This window comes from Gossypium raimondii, chromosome 12, assembly GCF_025698545.1.
Source record: "Gossypium raimondii isolate GPD5lz chromosome 12, ASM2569854v1, whole genome shotgun sequence".
Classification (NCBI taxonomy): domain Eukaryota; kingdom Viridiplantae; phylum Streptophyta; class Magnoliopsida; order Malvales; family Malvaceae; genus Gossypium; species Gossypium raimondii.
In genome coordinates this window covers 43163233-43182018 of record NC_068576.1, presented here as the reverse complement: position 1 = coordinate 43182018, position 18786 = coordinate 43163233, and the positions used below count along the sequence as shown (strand labels likewise).

At 31.5% G+C, this 18786-nt stretch overlaps 1 protein-coding gene and 1 long non-coding RNA gene across 2 annotated transcripts; one reads left to right on the top strand and one right to left on the bottom strand.

Moving 5' to 3' along the window:
• Positions 1–8133: 8133 nt before the first annotated feature.
• Positions 8134–9127, bottom strand: LOC128035337 (uncharacterized). The gene is made up of 3 exons (XR_008191735.1): positions 8648–9127; positions 8469–8534; positions 8134–8352 (listed from the first exon to the last, which is right to left on the bottom strand). It is a non-coding gene; the product is annotated as an uncharacterized LOC128035337 (long non-coding RNA).
• A 3590-nt stretch (positions 9128–12717) lies between these two features.
• LOC105764292 (amine oxidase [copper-containing] zeta, peroxisomal) lies at positions 12718–18536 on the top strand. Its single transcript, XM_012582823.2, has 12 exons — positions 12718–13203; positions 13678–13787; positions 13989–14294; positions 14733–14845; positions 14951–15281; positions 15364–15579; positions 15690–15926; positions 16235–16420; positions 16649–16789; positions 16965–17233; positions 17532–17613; positions 18095–18536. Exons 1-12 carry the CDS (start codon positions 12948–12950, stop codon positions 18215–18217), a joined length of 2370 nt encoding a protein of 789 aa, XP_012438277.1. The 5' UTR covers positions 12718–12947; the 3' UTR covers positions 18218–18536.
• Positions 18537–18786: the final 250 nt, after the last annotated feature.

Sequence of the window (18786 nt, the reverse complement as noted above, 5' to 3'; positions counted from 1 at the left end):
TTTAATATCTACGATGTTAGCATAAAGTTTAATTAAAGTTTGGTTCCTTAAATTTTTTCAAATTGATAGTTAATTATGGTATAAGGACTAAATTGTAAAAATTATAAAATTTTATCGCTATGAATTTTTTAAATAACTGGATGAATAATTGAGCAATTGGACCAATTTTTAATGTGCCAAATGGTGGTGGAAGCTATTTTTCATCCACTATGTTAATTGTAATTAAGGTTAGTTAATTAAAGTTAATTAGACTAATTTTGATTAATTAAAGTTTAATCTTAGTATATAAGAAAAAAAAAGAAAAGAAAACTATGAAAATTTTACTTCATCTTCTTCAACCTTTCCGTGAGTAAGAAAAGAAAACCTAAGAAGAACTTTCTAAGCATTCGGTCCTCAAATCCAAGGTAATTTCAAGTCATTTTATTGTAATTTTTATGTTTTTGAGGTCATGGGAGCTTGAGTTAGCTAGCCTATGTACTAATTTGAAAAAATGCTAAAGTTTTCAAAAGTTTTCATTGGTTATTTCTTGATGAAATTGGTGTTTTATAGTTTAAGCTTAGATGTGAAAAAAGACTAGATTGTAAAGTGTAATTGCTAGTTTTTGAACATAAGGACTAAAGTGTATAAATTTTGAAATTGATGTAAAATTTATAAAATTATAGATAATATAGGGTTCTAAAAGAATGTAACTGAGATCAATTTTGAAATCAAAGCTCAAATTTGAAAGATATTGTAAATTCGGTTTTAGGGACTAATTTGAATAAAACACAAAACTTAGGGAGCATTCAAAAAATGAAATTTAACTAACTCATGCATACAATAAAATGATATAAGATTGTAACACCCCTAACTCGTATCTGTCACCAAAATAGGGTTACAGAGCACTACTGGGGTTTACGGATCATTTAGACAGAAATTTCAAACGTTTCGTTACATATCAATATTCATAATAAAACCAATCAAAATCATATATATTGTCCCTTAAACGAGTCCTCAATACCCGAAATACATACTAGAAACAAGTCGGGACTAAATCGAAAACTCAAAAATTTTTTTTGAAATATTTAAAATTTTCAACACTGCAGGGGTTACACGGTCGTATGGCCAGGCCGTGTGACTCATACGGTCAGGAGACACGCCCGTGTCTCAGGCCATGTGGACATTCGAAATAGGGACACACAGCCGTGTCCCAGCCCGTGTCCATGCTCGTGTAACTCTCTGCCTAAGTCACACGGCCAAGTCAGACGCTCGTGTGCCAAGCCGTGTGAATATACTGACTTGCACTCTTTAAAAGATACAGGGGTCACACGGCCGTATCGCACACGGTTGAGACACACGACCGTGTCTCTACCCATGTGGATGGAAATAGGCCAATTTAAAAGCCATATATCTCACCCAATTTGGTGTCAACCTACAATCAACATTATGCATATCAACAAGCCATAGTTAGGCATCCAAAACAAGCCAAAATAAGTGGCTAATCTCAACAAATTACATATAGGCCAACATTAAACAAAATTCTTATACATGCCATTATAACCAAAATTAGAACATCTGAAAGTACCGATGGAACTGATGGATAGTGTGATATAACTCCGACAAGCTTCCAACTCAATCGAGCTTCCAATAATTTGAAAAGTAAAGGAAAACAACTACGTAAGCAATGAATGCTTAGTAAGCTCATATAAACTTTAATCATATCAATTCATTTGAAATATGAAATTTATAAATATCAAGAATAATCCAATATTGATGCCACAATACTCATGAAGTTATATTCAACAACTCACAAGGTGATTAAATCTACAGTATAACTTAGACATATTATTCCTAGCATAGTAGGATTTTAAACAACTTTAATTCTTCCAAATTTCTTTATTTTCATTTGCATTTCTTTACTTTCCACACTCATTTCATATGCATAACACATCAGTCATAAGCATATCATTCAACCATAGCTACAAGCTAGTGCATTTAAACATAGTCTTTTTGAATTAATCACATGATAAATTATTTCATAAGAAATTGCATAACTTAAACCTTATCACTCTTTCATGAGCACTAGTGTATTTTCATTTGAGTACTTACCCTTTTAATGCATCATATAAATAAATATATTACCATTTAACCAATAGCTTGGCATTTGCCTAAGCATCAAACAACAACACTTATTAGCATACTTGAACATATTTCATATAAATTCAATATTGATAAACTTATTTTCTCAACATGTCACACTTGAGTTTATTACTCGTCTTAACTTACATGGTTTCCTTGTATCAAAATATCAAAGATAATTTACATATGTACATATCATGATACATATCATTCTCTTACCGTTTCTTCATAAACATATATCATCCATTTCATTATATCAATATATCATGTACCATCATTTCCATGTATTTCATATATATATTTGTGTTAGTTCGTATCGAACACATATCATCTCGTAACAGAATATTGCCCGTTGAACCATTTAGAATATCGTTGGATAACTTTCAAATTCATTAAATAAATTACTTTACCAAGACTTTCCCAAATTGAAGAACGACTTACAGATAAGAGCACATCGTTAACAGAAGTTCATAAGAGCTGGTCCTCCTGAACACGCCAACAGAAGCACGTGAGAGCTGAACAGAAACTCATAAGAATTGAATAGAAGCTCGTAAGAGCTGGACAAAAGCTCGAAAGAGCTGAACAGAAGCTCAAAAGAGCTAAACAGAAAGTAAAACACGAGAGTTCGCAACAAATGCTGAACCCCTGTTTACTTGGGTAATTTTCCGATATCTTCCTTCAATAGCGTCATATGCCAAATAATGAATGTACTCAAATCCCATGTTCAATTCAAATTGAGTATTAAATTCGATAATATTTTTCCAACAATAATTCAATTCCAACAATAGAACATATATCTATTACTAATCACCAATTAAAATTCACTTTAATCAAAATTATACAGAATGAAGTTCATACGAACTTACCTGGTTAAATTGCAGAAATACTAAAATGCAGGGGCATTTTGGTAATTTTCTATTTTCCTTGATTTTCACCCGATCTTGATCTAAATTAATAATTTTATTCAATATATTAATTTAGACAATAAAACAATTCATTTCATGTAATTTGGTCATTTTGACATTTTACAAAAATTCCTCTCGAGTTTTACTTTTATTCAATTTAGTCCCTAAACTCAAAACATGCAAATTAACCATTTTAATACAAATAAAAGCTATCTAAATATTCATGGATTCAATACAGCCCATTTTTGCAATAATTTCACAACAAACCCTTGTATTTTTATTATTTTAACAATTTAATCCTAAAATCAATATTTAACAAAATCACTTTATAAAATCATTATACAACATAATAAAAGCTTTAAATCCATGTTATTCATCAAAAACATCTAATATTTATCAATGGTAACTTCCAAAATTTTTAATAAAATAAAAAACTAAGGTAAGGTTTAGTTGGACCTAATTGTAACAAACTCAAAAACATAAAAATTACAAGAAACAGGTAAGAATTGAACTCATATGAAGAAAATATGCAAAACCAGCTCAAGGAGCTCTCCTAGGGTCTGTTTGAACCGAAAATGGGAGAAGAAATGCCTAGAAACTTTCTAATTTCACATTTATTTTATTTTAATTTCAATTTAATTACAATTTTGCCATTAATGGCTTTATTTTATAATTTTTTTTCTTTCATATGCCACCTCCACTCTTCATTTAGGAATAATTTCTATTTAGGTCCCTCTTTATTTATTACTCATGCCATTTGATCACTTAATTATTATAATTAGCAAATTTTGCACCTTTTTCAATTTAGTCTTTTTAATTAATTAACTATCAAAACGTTAAAATTTTTACCAAAACTTTAATACAACTTTAATGAAACTTAGTAAATATTTATAAAAATATTTAAGGCTCGGTTTATAGAAACGAGGTCTCGATACTTCATTTTCTAAAACCACTTGACTTAATAAATTATTATAAAACACAAATTATAAATTCAAATTTTTTAAACTCCATATTTGACTCAGAAATATTAAATAATAAAATTTACAAGCTTACTTGCAAAATTTGGTGGTCTCGAACCACTATTCGACACTACTAAAAATCGGGATATTTTCAAAGATGTTTAGAATTGATAAATTAAATTAAATTATTGTATAGATTAATAATTGAATCAAACCGAGGATAATCAAGGAAAGGCAAAATTGTGGATTAGTCCTTATAGAATATGATTACATGTTGTTTTGTCAAGTAAGATCTGGACTAAATTGTAAATAAATGTATATGAACTTATATATTGAAATTGCTCTGATGAAATTAGTAAAGGTATTGTACACATGGATACAAATTAATTACTAATGATTTGTGTGATCTAACATTTATTGCAAACTCGAAGATACATGTGACACGAGTTTAGCTCGGATGAGTGGCCTGATGTCTTTTTAAAGGTTTAGCCCGGACGAGTAACCTGGCACGATTATGTATTTAGCTCGGTCAATACAGATGATATGAAATGAGGAATCAAGATGACACGAAATCTATTTAATGTTCAAATGAAGAATTATTAAATGACTTGAATAAAAAAGCTTTGGTATGCATATATGATCACTTTATTCATGATTGAAAATAAGGTTGAGTTAGTTACTTAAAATGATATGAAATGGTATGTTATGTATATTTGACATATTACATGGTTGATTATGTACTAAAACTTACCAAAATGTTGTGATTTGCTATGTTAGGCAAACCTTTCCAAGTTAATTAGTTTGATATGTTTAATTATAATTTGAGGTAAGTTTCTTATTTTAATTACCTATGAACTTACTAAGCATTCGATATGCTTACTCCATTGCCTCCATTTTTCCTTGTAGATTTCTAACTTGCGAAATGTGTCTAGCGGATTGACAAGAAACTCACACTATCCTGTTATTAATTCAATGGTCTTCCAAACGTTCTAAAGTCCGGTTATGTGGCATGTATATAGGTGTTATGCTTTTGTTAACTTGAGAATGGTAGCTTTGATTTGAACCTTAGCTAATGTATGATTTTGGGAAGGCTAATGTTGATGTATATATGTATGTTTCGGTAATGTGATAAGCTATATATATGAAACTTGAATGAAAAATTTGAATGTGAAATGGTATGGTAAAATGATGATATTGAATGGTTAAAGGTATGCTTGAATAGGTTGAATTTGTATAATTTAAATTGATGTGAATTGGTGCCAAGTTGAGGTATATTGGGTTGATTGAATTGAAATGGACAAATGGATTGTTTTAGAATGAATTTGTGATGTTTTGGTACAAGTAAAGTTGTGCCTTATGCACAAAATGAACAAAATGGGGTGAAAGCTTGGAATAGGTACCAAATGGCTCAAATTTTACCAAAAATAGAGTCCTCATCCCGACGACCATATTTCTTCGTTGTAACGTTGGTCGATAGTCTGTGAGATTGTGATGTCGAGTGGCTTGACGTCTCGACATCATGACGTGACAAACTGGTTGGCGACGTCATGATGTCGATCCTAAGGTTTTGAATATTTGTAATTTGGTCATATTTCGTGTTTGGGTCAACAAAAGAGTTTCATAAGTTCGGTTTAAACTCAGTATTGGTTATGAATCATAATATGAATGTGTTTATGACATGATTTTATGTTTGTATGGTTTATTTGTTGGGAAATGTGTCTATATTGTAGTAAACATGTTACTATTTTCTATGTATTTGAACGATAAATAAATAAAGTTAAATTCACATTTTACTTTTATATCTTTTTGTGTTTTTGTCTTTCATGCTTTGCATACATAAAAAAATTGTGACAAGCAAATATTAGTTCATTGATTGTCTAAGTTTAAATTGATGATAAGTGGCACTATAATAACGTTTACATTGCGAGAAAGACAACTTACTTTAGTAGATAGTCTAAATGAGTATGTAATCCCGTAAAAGAATCAAAGTGAACATTTGATTCAAATACTTAGAAGGATTATTATGTCGTCTAAAATTCCAATTGAGGAGATGGTTAGTCTTGGCTATCGAAATAGTTGACTCCAAGGGTAAAGATATAGGTGGACTCATTGGAAGAATGATACATTGGAGTGGACCCGAGATGAATTAATTCTGAATCCGTTTGTAAATTAATTCACTTATGGCGTTCATGGTGTGGTTTACCTAAATCTTGAGTTAGTCATTGACCATGCGTATGTAACTCATGTGCTTTGATATAAGTGGAGGCTGATACTCTAAAAATGATTGAGCCCATAGCTAGTATATTGGGTACATGACTTGTGTATGGCATGGTTTTACTAGCAACAATGGAATTTATAGCTCGATTAAAGATTTAACAACATCTTCTCATTGACATTGTATAGATTGATAAATATGGAACGTGACCATGAGTTGCTTGTTCTCCAACAAGCAATTTATCACAATCATTTGTTGACAGTGATCATATTAATCATTAAGAATACATAATGGTGATAATACGATAAAATAGAATTCTATTGAGTGAACATATTTAACTTAAAGGAATCAAGGATATCATATGAGGGTAACACATGCATGACGAGGTCATTAGACAAAGCTGTTGGATGAATTGCTTTCGTAAAGAGTATACAATAAGGAGTTTTCAATCATGGTACTTCTTGTGGACTGACTTCATGATTAAGTAAATTGCGAATTATTAGAACAATACTTCTAAACATAATTGCAATTACTAGAGTCTAATTATATATGTTCGATTGGTCCCTCTGCTGGCTCAACAAAAACTCGATCGAATTACATTTGAATCAAAAAGAAATTCTACGACTTTGGAATAATTTAATTAAGTCGATTTATTCGATGTGGAATTAAATTAAGCGGTCGTAAGAATTGTTTAACTAGAGAATTTGATTAAAGAATTTTATTGAAAAATTAAAATGGAAAATATTAGTAATTTTTGAGAAAATGAATTTTGATAAAATAAAATTAAATTAATCAAATTAATTAGAATTAATATGATATTTTTGAAAATTAATTTTCAAGTCAAATAATTAGCCCAATGGGTAATTAAACTTAAAAATTAGACTTCAAATCAAAAATTGGGCCCGAGAACCCAAAATCAAGACCGAGACCCAAAAATTGGTCGAATCGGACCTGAAATGTGAAATCAAGTCGATGGTCCCACCGATGGTTGGATTGGACTGGTCGACCGTCACTGGTCCGGATTGAACCGATAATAGCTGAACCAGCTCGAGGTGCTGTGAGGGTGTCGCACCTGAACCACCGGGCACTATGGTGTCGGCGGTTGCAATGACGCCATTCTGGTGGCCGGCGAGTGGTCCTTCGACGGTTGAGCAGTAGAGGAATTACACTCCTACTAGAACTCTACCGGATAATTTGATTTTAAATTAATTATTCCAAAAATAATATTATTTTAATAGATTTAATATTAAATTAAATTTAATACTCATCTTAATAATATTTTATTAATTTAATATTAAAGTGATTAGCTTAATATTAAATTAATTTTAATAATTATTTTGTAGATAAATATTCTATTAATTTAATATTAAAGTGATTAAGTTTAATCATAATGGAACTCTTTAAACTCTCCCTATATAAAGAGAGCATTGGGTTATTATTTTTCACACACTTGAATTCTAAAAGAAAGTTGTAGAGAGAAAATTCTCTAAAGAAATTATTTCAAAAGATTTTTAGAGATATTTTTCTTATTTATAAATTGACCCAAAAGTTTAAAGAAATTATGAAATTACCCCACTAGTAATTTTGTGAATTTTTTTATTCAAAACGAGCCCACACTCGGCAGACGTGAACTTGAGGATAGCGGAGAAGACTAATCGATCGAAGCATTCATCCTAGACGAATCGAAAAGGTACAATTTTGATTAAGTGTTTATTACTTTAAATATCACAACTAAGTTCTTGTTTTGGAAAATTTTTAAAAAATTTAGTTTTTCGTTGCATTTTCCAAACATGTTTTTCCAACATTACTTACTGGATTATTAATAGTAGTTACTACAGAAATGGATGTGACAAGCCGAAGCTCGGTGTGGTTGAACCACCAATATCAATCTTGCAAATAAACTATCAATTTGGTTTGCAAATAATTCACCAATAACAATTTTGCAATCAAGCTACCAATGGTTTGTGGATAATCCACTCATGATCATTCGCCCACGCACAAATCAGCATGTATTTTGGTTTATCATGCACATAACATTATTAAATATAGTCAATTAAACACCCAAAGGTTAGACCCACACCTGATTGCACTAAATCGAACTCTATCACTTTTCCGCAACTTTTATGCTTGAGATCCAATTAGCTATAACTCAGATCTGTACCCAACAAGGTTTAATCATTAAAAATCATCCCCCTAACACTCATATAGGGTTCGACCAAAGCAGCAATTTTAACCAAAATTTCAGATATGAAGTCGTAACTTAACACTTACCCTATTTGGCTTCTAACGGAGTTGCGAATACTCATCAAAGTTATTGTTGATCTAAGGGGTTTGGATCTAGATTTAGAACCAATCAAATATAAATAGAATTAAATAGGTGAGACCTAACTATCTCAAAATGAGAAAAATAAGAAAATATCTTAGATCTAATTACATAAAAAGTTACTTACACTTTCCGTTATGGATCTGTAGTTAACATAGAAAAGATGAGTACTCACCAACGAGTGCTAAAAAGAGATTTGACCTAGGGCTTATAACGAGATTTCAACAACAATAAAATGTGACAAGGGAAAGGAAAAGAAGAAGGAACAATGGACGACAGTGACAAGAATGGTGGTTGCTCACCACGGCGACGATAGAGGAAGAAAAAGAAGAGAGTAGAGATGACAACAATGAGGTTCAAAAGTGGATAGTGGAAAAATTGGCAACCAAATGGCCAAGGAGATGGTGGCAATAATGGAGAGTAGAATATTGGGCGGCACAAAGGAGGAAGAAGAGAAAGGAGCTAGAGAGGGGGACGACAACAGGGGAAAAGAAGAGAGAAAATAAACTCAACATAAATTAGTTTAATCTTTTTCAAAAAAAATATGATAGCCTTTAGATAATTCAAATTAAAATTTTTGAATATTCAAGCTAATCATATTTCCTAGTGTTTGAGTCAGATTGAAATCTGACAATTTACTAAGGGTGGACGGCACAGGCTTAAAAGAAAAAGAATTTGCAAGCGAGGGGAATTAAGCTTAAACATCAATGTCAACTTCACTAACTCTTAATCATTAAACCAATTACTTATTCTTATTATAAGTTTACAATTTTATCAATTAGAAATTCGGGATGTGACAAAATGTGTTCAATATATGTTAATTTTAGTTCTTTTATTTAAAAATTATATAAAAGTATGAAAAGACAAAAAAAATCATCAAAATAATAATAGTAATAATTTAATAGAAAAGATAAATTAGTCTTTTCTCAATTGAGTTCTTATTCGCTTAACTCGTGACACCAACTCAATCATGAGTATAAATAAAAGTATAGATAATCTTATAAATTTTATTAATTTATTACTTTTACCTTTTAAAAAAACAGAAATATTGAGATAAATATAAAATTATTAATTATTTAAAATATTTAATAGACATATTTCAGTTTGAAATATGTTAATAATAATAACAATAGTGGGTAAATTAGTATTATTAACCTATCTCTATTTGAAATATTAATGTTAACAGATTTCTAATAGAAAAAATTTAATCATTTATAGATAATAACAAAAATATGTTAATATTTCAAAGCATTTATTATTAAATATTTATATAATATTCTCTCTCTCTATATTTATTATTGAAATATTAATATAAAAATTCTATAAAACATTATGTACAGCATTTAAAATTTAAAATTATTATTAATTTAAAATTTGTTATGAAAATAATAATATGGTAATAATAATTTTATTAGAATAATAAATAGTATTCATTACATAAATGATTTATTATATATTACAAAATAGAAATATTTCTTTAATAACAATAAAAAATAGTTTTTTTAAGAGGTTTGATTTTTATTAGGATGTATATTTGACATATTTTTATCACTAATTCTAGCAAAATAGGAACATGATTAGAGTGAATGATGGAAACCAGAATTTGGAGGAAATTTGTGGAATGGATGCTTAGATGACATTTGACGGAGGCATGAGGGTGATGCACATGAGGACTTGTGGATCAAGTCCATAATTTTGTTATTTTGTATTTTATCATTTTATTGAATGATACATATTCTATTCTATTAAGTAATTTTTACATTTTTATTTTTTAATATCTTATCCTTTATTAACTTTAATATTATGGAGAGGAAGTTAGGGTGAAACTCCTTCCTATAACGGTGGAGGTTAGCATTTTTCCAGATGAGGCGATTCAACAAAATGTTTTTCCTCATTTAATAATAGTTCAACATTTTCATAGTTAAATTCCATATTTATAAGAATTGTAGTTCTTTGGTTAGTGATAATTATATCTATATTTCAGTCAAACTGTGGTATGGGAATGAATAATGTAATTGAGTTTGTGAAGTAGATTTAATTCATAAAATTGATAGTTTATCAAGATTTTCATGCAATTATTTACAATCTAAGAAAAGATTTGCAGTTTTAATTCATTCTTTCATCACAATAATTAACTTGAAAATACCAACAATCAATGTTTTGGTTTCTTTTATTTATGTTTATTTTATAAATTTCAGAATAATTAAACCCTTTCTGTGAGATTCAACCCTACCTCTTTTATCTTCAAGTGTTTTCAATTGTAAGACCCATGAAATTAATCGAGGACTCTTAACTTCTTCTAACAATCAAGTATGAAATCTACAAATAATGAGTAACTAACCACTCATCCATTTTAATATTATAGTTAGAGGTGTTCGTCTCCGCCTCCTAAAATGAAAAATTATTTATTTAAGTTTTTAGAAATTTAAAATTTTATTTGACCCCCTAAAAACAATAAAAATTTGATTTAATTCTTTAAAATTTATAAAGATATAGGCTTTAATTTTGGCACCCCTAAAATTTTTCTAACTTCGCCCCATGCCGGGTTTGGGACAAGTTTAACTATGATATTAATACACTTTATGCTTACTCAAGCTTGATCTAGTCCGAAATATGAACTTAAAATTTTACTCAAACTCGCATATATTTGTAAATACCTAAACCAAATCCATTTTAAAGTCCACCCATATTATTTTTAAAAAATTTATTGAAAAAATATTTATATTATTTTTAATTTAATATATTTTTATATTTTTCATTTATTACAATTTTATATATAGATAATTAACCATTTTTAATGCTTACATTATAATATTGTATATTAGTATAGATATAATTTTCATGTTTTATAAATTACTTAATATATACAAAAATATAATATTATATATTATAAATATAGAAAATGGGTTCGGCTCGAGCATTGAATGTTGAGCCTGAGCTAGACCCATATTTTAAATGAGCCTAATCTTTTTGTTCAAGCCAATTTTTGGACTTAATGTTTTTGTCCAAACCTTCCCAGAATTTGGACAGATAACCCGATGCTTGAACAGGCATAATTATAGTTTAAACTATTTAATTTAAAAATAATTATAAAATTATTAAAAGAGATATATACCTTTATAATAAAACTTATTTTTAAATATTATAGTTTTTAACCTTTTTCCAATTGAATTGGTGTCTGCTAATTGTGATATCAATTTAGTTAAAATTTTTATAAATACTAGAAATTCTATAACATGTGTATGCATGTCGAAACCATATATTTAGAACAAAGATATGTGTTTAAAATAACATATAATAAATAATGAAATGTACGGTTTGAAATTAATTAATAGTAATAACGCGTGAAACATATACGATATTAAAATTATAAAAAAATAGATTCAATTGTGAGTAAAAAATCAAACATAAAAATATATTAGATTAAAAATACAAAATGAATACAATTGTTCATCATGGTATTGTTATCAATCTTAAGATGATGTTGATTTAATTTGCGAACCAAGTAAATCAACAACATTATTAATATATACAATTGACGGATATGATAAAATATGCATAATAAAATTAAAATATGTAAAAAATCAAATAAAGTTTTGATTGAGTGGTGAATTTAAGGTTTTATTGATGTAATTGGTGTGAGTTCAAATTCCATCATATTCGTATTTTTTATAATTTTTAAATTAAAAACTAAACTACCCTAAATAATATAACTTATTTTTAAATATGAAAGGATATTTTAATAAATTTTCTAGGTGAACTAGTGCTCGATTAACTCGTGACACCAACTCAATTAAAAATTTAAATAATAGTATTAGCAAATTATAATATTTATAGAATAGAAAATATTATGTTTTTCTATTAAAATAAGATAAACCCAAATTGAAATCGTTTTGACAAAATAAAATTTTCTATTTTGTTCCTAAGCCCCACAACCTCAGCTTTTAAAACTAATTGCAATTAAATAAATTATTAGAAATTTTGAAATTAATTCACTTCAAAATTTTTTATTGGAAAGAAAGTAAAAAGAAATGTTTTCCCGGAAAAACGAAATTTTTTACCTGGTAGATGAGTTTATATTATTTTAGTAAAAAGATAATATTTAATAAAAAAGCAAGTGTATTTGGTTTTTTCCGCATGCTGCCGTATAAAGTCAAATATCCAACCGGACCACTCAACTAAGTCACCTTTTCTTTGTTTTCGTCTTTCACTGAAAAACCAATAAACTCTCTTCCTGCTTTTGTCTATAAAAGCAAAGCCATCCTTCATTTCTAATTTGGGTACTCTCTGGAAGCCTTTTGAAGTGAAAGGTTAGAAGTTCAGAATCCAAAACAGTAAACACAGAGATTTAGTATTTGCTGTATGTCAGTAGAATACTACAGTGATAAGTACTACGGTGGATACGGTGAGGTTGCTAACCCCTCGCAATGGCCTCAACTCAGGAAAAGGCGACGCATTGTTGCATTCCCAAAACCAACGACGACATCAAAAACAACAACAAGGCCCCTCCTCCTCCTCCTCCTCCTTCATCTACTAAGGTGTTGCAGAACTGGAGTGTTGCTCTCGTTTCTGGGTCTAATCCGTCTGAGGATACCATTTCCAAGAGAGCTTCCATGGCAACCCTGATCCGCCCTGTTGAACCCATCTCGGATCCTCCTGCTACCAATACCACTACCAGCAAAGGTTTAAGTTACTTAACTTCATTTTGTCTTCATCATTTGTTAGATAATCCTACTTTGTTCGTTTCTTATTGAATGCTATACTTCTAGATTGTTCCTGTCCTCTTTTTATTTTTTTTTCCTGGTTGTTTTGAGTTTGCAAAATATTGGGAAGCTATGTTTTTCAGTCGAGTAAAAAAAGGAAAAAGGCTTCTTCTTTTTGGGTCCCAAAAAGAATGTTGCGGTCCGAAAGATGTTTTTTCCCCCTTCTTCCATTTCACAACAATTTCTAATTTCTTTGCTATTAAGCAAGATGTTTAGTTATGCCTGCTGATGTCAGATCGTTATGCTATGCAAATGAAGACTTCTTTTGACTTGGGTTCATTTATTTATTTATTTTTATATGATATCAGTTTCAAAATGTTTGCCTGTCAATTCTTTTGGCTGGCATTATTCTGAATATATGCTTTTTGTACAAACTGGTGATTTTGTTGCATAGGAATTTCAATCATGCCAAGGGCTCAAACCAGCCATCCTTTGGATCCATTATCTGCTGCTGAAATCTCGGTTGCAGTGGCAACTGTAAGAGCAGCTGGAAAAACCCCTGAGGTAAAAAGAAAGTTAATCTATGTTTAACTTGTATTGCTGCTTCTGTTCTGATGTTGTCGTTTTAGGAGCTATCTTAATCATATGAATGAACTGATATGTATATTGTCCTAGTTTAACTTGCTTCAATTCTGATGTTATCATTTCAGTAGCTATTTTTTGTTTCCGTATGAATGAAATGATATGGGTATTTTCTTTATTTAGGTGAGAGATAGCATGCGCTTTATTGAGGTGGCCTTGGTGGAACCAGAGAAGCACGTTGTTGCATTGGCAGATGCGTATTTTTTCCCTCCTTTCCAGCCTTCATTGCTTCCCAGGACAAAGGGTGGACCTGTGATTCCTAGTAAACTTCCTCCGCGCCAAGCAAGACTTGTTGTTTACAATAAAAGGTCCAATGAGACGAGTATATGGATAGTTGAATTATCAGAAGTTCATGCTGCAACTCGAGGAGGCCACCACAGGGGCAAAGTCATTTCGTCTAAAGTTGTTCCGGATGTGCAACCTCCCATGGTAAATATATGCTTTCTCTTTTAACAATATGGAAATATGGAAGTATTTGTATAGGTATAGTTTGGATTGGCTGTCAGTTAAAATTCAGTGTTGAAATGACTTTCATTGATTCAATTGAAATTTATATAGTGGTTCTTGTCAAGATCTGTTTAACCCCTGTATTGGAATACTGAGATTATGAGTTGTTGACAATATCATATTGACAGAAAGCCTGTAGGTGCATTCTACGGTTGCACCGCTGTCCACAAATTGCTATTAGAACACTTCTAATAGGTGACTTTATTGGTTATTTATGTGGGTTGGAATAGATATTGTTTGATTAATATCTGTTAATCTGTGTTGTGTTTGTCTTCTATCATCATCTTTTGCACCCAGCATATATGATAAATTTGTAATTCAGAATGGTTGTCCATCAATATTCTTTTTTTCAACCTATAGGATGCTATGGAATATGCTGAATGTGAGGCTGTTGTTAAGGACTTTCCTCCTTTTCGAGAGGCAATGAAAAAGAGGGGCATTGAGGATATGGATCTTGTGATGGTTGATCCCTGGTAAGTGATCATCTTTAGATTCCTATATTTGGGTGTTCTATAAAATCATTTCTCCAATGCTGGTGTTCACCCTTTCATATTTTGGTGCCTTGCCTTTTTCTATAGGTGTGTGGGGTATCATAGCGATGCTGATGCTCCTACTCGAAGACTTGCTAAACCCCTTATCTTCTGCAGAACTGAGAGTGACTGCCCCATAGAAAATGGTTATGCTCGTCCAGTTGAGGGAATACATGTCCTTGTTGACATGCAAAATATGGTGGTGATTGAATTTGAAGACCGTAAACTTGTTCCTCTTCCACCAGCTGATCCTTTAAGAAATTACACTGCTGGTGAAACACGAGGAGGTGTTGATCGAAGTGATGTGAAACCACTACAAATCATTCAACCAGAAGGTCCCAGTTTTCGTGTCAGTGGGAATTTTGTTGAATGGCAAAAGGTGCTTGGTAGTCAAACTATATTTATAACTTTTTATCAGTTCAAGATGTACTAATATATTTTATTTGCAATTCTGGTTTCAGTGGAATTTCCGAATTGGTTTCACTCCTAGGGAGGGTCTCGTAATATATTCTGTTGCTTATGTTGATGGTAGTCGTGGTCGGAGGCCTATAGCCCATAGATTAAGTTTCGTTGAAATGGTAGTTCCTTACGGAGATCCAAATGAGCCACATTATAGGAAGAATGCATTTGATGCAGGAGAAGATGGGCTGGGTAAAAATGCACATTCTCTTAAGAAGGTTTTTCTCTTCTTTTATATTTTTGCTTTTTCATGTTGAGTTTCGTTTAGATCTTCCATTTCATTAATGTAAGTTGAAATGACCCCTTATTTGCATCATATGTTTTGTAGGGTTGCGATTGTTTGGGATATATCAAGTACTTTGATGCTCATTTTACAAATTTCACTGGAGGTGTTGAAACAATTGAGAATTGTGTTTGTTTGCATGAAGAGGATCATGGGGTCTTATGGAAGCATCAGGACTGGAGAACAGGTTTAGCAGAAGTCCGACGGTCGAGAAGGCTAACAGTATCTTTTATATGCACTGTAGCTAACTATGAGTATGGGTTTTTCTGGCATTTCTATCAGGCAAGTTGGTGTCTCTCAGGATTTTCTTTGCAAACTTTTTGCATGAATTGGCTATTAAACATGACTTTGTTTCGACTTCTGGGAAACTAATTCCTCCTCGTAACTAGTTGAAGTCTTTTTCTATTCAAAGTTTAAACATTTGGGTTGTCTTTGGAATTAGGGATGCTTATGCTTTTATACACTAAATAATACATAACATTGTCTCATTGTTATCTAATGGTGCCATCTTCCTCGGTTTTTAATGTAGAATTTCCCCTTGTTTTGAAAGTCGTGTTACTTAAAATTTGAATTATGGATGCCTGTTATAGGATGGTAAAATTGAAGCTGAGGTTAAACTCACCGGAATTCTCAGCTTAGGAGCATTGCAGCCCGGTGAAACACGGAAATATGGCACGACCATTGCTCCTGGATTGTATGCCCCTGTTCATCAACACTTTTTCGTGGCTCGCATGGACATGGCAGTTGATTGTAAACCCGGTGAAGCGTTTAATCAAGTAAGTTGTGGCATTATTTATTTATAATCCTTTGGCTCCTATATTACATTGACATTTGCTGTCTATAATGCATCCTATGATATCTACTACTTTGCTGTAAAATTTTCATGACAGTTTTGGCTTGTAGCATTGAATGTCTCGTCATTGCTGTTTTCTCTTCTAGTAAGAATGTGAGGTGTTATTCAACCTAAACTCGTACAGAACTAAAACATCTATATATTCTTACAGGTGGTTGAGGTGAATCTTAAAGTTGAAGAACCAGGGAAGAATAATGTCCATAACAATGCATTCTATGCTGAAGAGGAACTACTCAAATCTGAACTACAAGCAATGCGTGATTGTGATCCATTGTCTGCACGCCACTGGATTGTAAGTAATTTGCTTTTGTTTATGCATGATAATAGAATTTTTGGAATTTTATGTCAATCTCGTTGAGGTTTTTAATAATTTTTTTGGCAATCTATCTTCTGTTTTGGAAATGCCTCATCTTCTGCATTGTTCAAGCAATTGATCCCTCCACAATATTTGCTATTTTCGAATATAGGTTAGAAACACAAGAAATGTCAACAGGACTGGGCAGCTGACAGGCTTCAAACTGGTACCTGGTTCAAATTGTTTGCCACTGGCTGGCTCTGAGGCAAAATTTCTGAGAAGGGCCACTTTCTTGAAACATAATCTTTGGGTCACACCATATTCACGTGAAGAAATGCATCCCGGAGGGGAGTTTCCCAATCAAAATCCACGTGTTGGGGAGGGATTAGCTACTTGGGTTAAGCAGAATCGATCTTTGGAAGAAGCTGATATAGTTCTGTGGTTAGTTTCTGACATGTGTCACTTAGGAATTATATGTCATGTTTGGTTATTAGTGTAATAACATGAGAAAGAAACTTATTTAATACGTGTTAAAATAGTTAAGACATAAAACTAAATCATAATTAGTACAAATTTAAACTTTATATGCATCCACAGGCATCTTGATATGTATCATCTATGTTTGCTCTTGGTACATAACTTCCAAGTCTGTTATTTTCATTTACAAAACAGCGTAGTTTAGAATGAATCAGTCTTTATGAACTTATGGTATTTGGGCTATGTTGACAATTATGTGCAGGTATGTCTTTGGTGTGACACACGTTCCTCGGCTGGAAGACTGGCCTGTCATGCCAGTGGAACGCATTGGTTTCATGCTCATGGTACTGGACATTCTTTGCTTCAGTTGACTGATTCTTCATAACTTAAAATATTAACATTTGCTTTTCCTTTTCTGATAAGCTAAACCCCATGCATGAAAATGAACAGCCACATGCTAGTATTTGTGATATTGAGTTACATACCTTTGCTTCTTAGCAGCTCATAATATGGGATCATGCGTTTGATCCCAGTTCACTTCTATTTAGAAATTAGAACCCTTAGTGTGTGTAGGTGGTTAGGGTCTGTCTCTTAAGGGTGAGTTTGGATGGATGGTGCGTTTATCTGCGGTTAGTGTAAAAACAGCGGTGGCGGTGAGATTAGATACTGTAGCGTGAGACAAAAAGCAGGCTAAACGCACCGCATCCAATCGCCCATCCAAACCCACCCACAATGTATTGCTAGGATGCATGCGATGCGGGCTTGTCTATTGCATCGAAAAAAGAATTTCACTGCTTGGTTTACCCTTTGCTATTTGTAATGCAGCCACATGGTTTCTTTAATTGCTCACCAGCGGTTGATGTTCCTCCTAGCGCAACTGATCTGGAGCTCAAGGACACTGACATTGCAACAAAGCCTATCCAAAACGGGATAATTGCTAAGCTTTGAATTGATCTTCAATTCGGATTTTAGCAAAGATTATGCTTTGCAGTTTGCAGTGTGCAATATATACATCAAATATTAAATAGTTGAGCCATTGGCCTCAGAGCTCAAACTATTAGTTACTAAATTGTTTGTATTTGCATGGGACAAGCCTTTGAATCAGTGTCATCTCTTTTACTGTTACAGAATCACAATGTATTTTGAGGTTCTGAATTACAGAGTTCTTGCCTTATTATGTTGGTCTTCATGAAGATCATCACTCTATTTCTTTCTGAAGAAATATTTATGTGCTTATGAACTATATATCCATATCTATATTTATGTACTTTGGTTGTAAGCATATGGCTTTTGTGAGTGAATGCAAATGTCATACAAAATAATTTAAAAATAAGGAATCCTGATAATATACGTCCACTATGACAATGGGTTTGTGAAACTTGGTGAGCCATAGTTTATAAAGGGTTAGTACATTGATATTGAAAAATTTAAATGACACTGAAAAACTTAATTTTTATTTTATTTATTTATTTTATTATTACAACTTAGAAGGATATGTGTCATAAATCAATTAAACA

Excerpts from the sequence above, each read along its gene's own strand:
- LOC105764292 (XM_012582823.2), top strand. The coding sequence starts at position 12,948 with ATGGCCTCAACTCAGGAAAAGGCGACGCATTGTTGCATTCCCAAAACC. Across the intron at positions 14,846-14,950 it reads CTTGTGATGGTTGATCCCTG|GTGTGTGGGGTATCATAGCG; the intron begins GTAAGTGATCAT and ends CTTTTTCTATAG. Across the intron at positions 15,927-16,234 it reads TTTTCTGGCATTTCTATCAG|GATGGTAAAATTGAAGCTGA; the intron begins GCAAGTTGGTGT and ends TGCCTGTTATAG.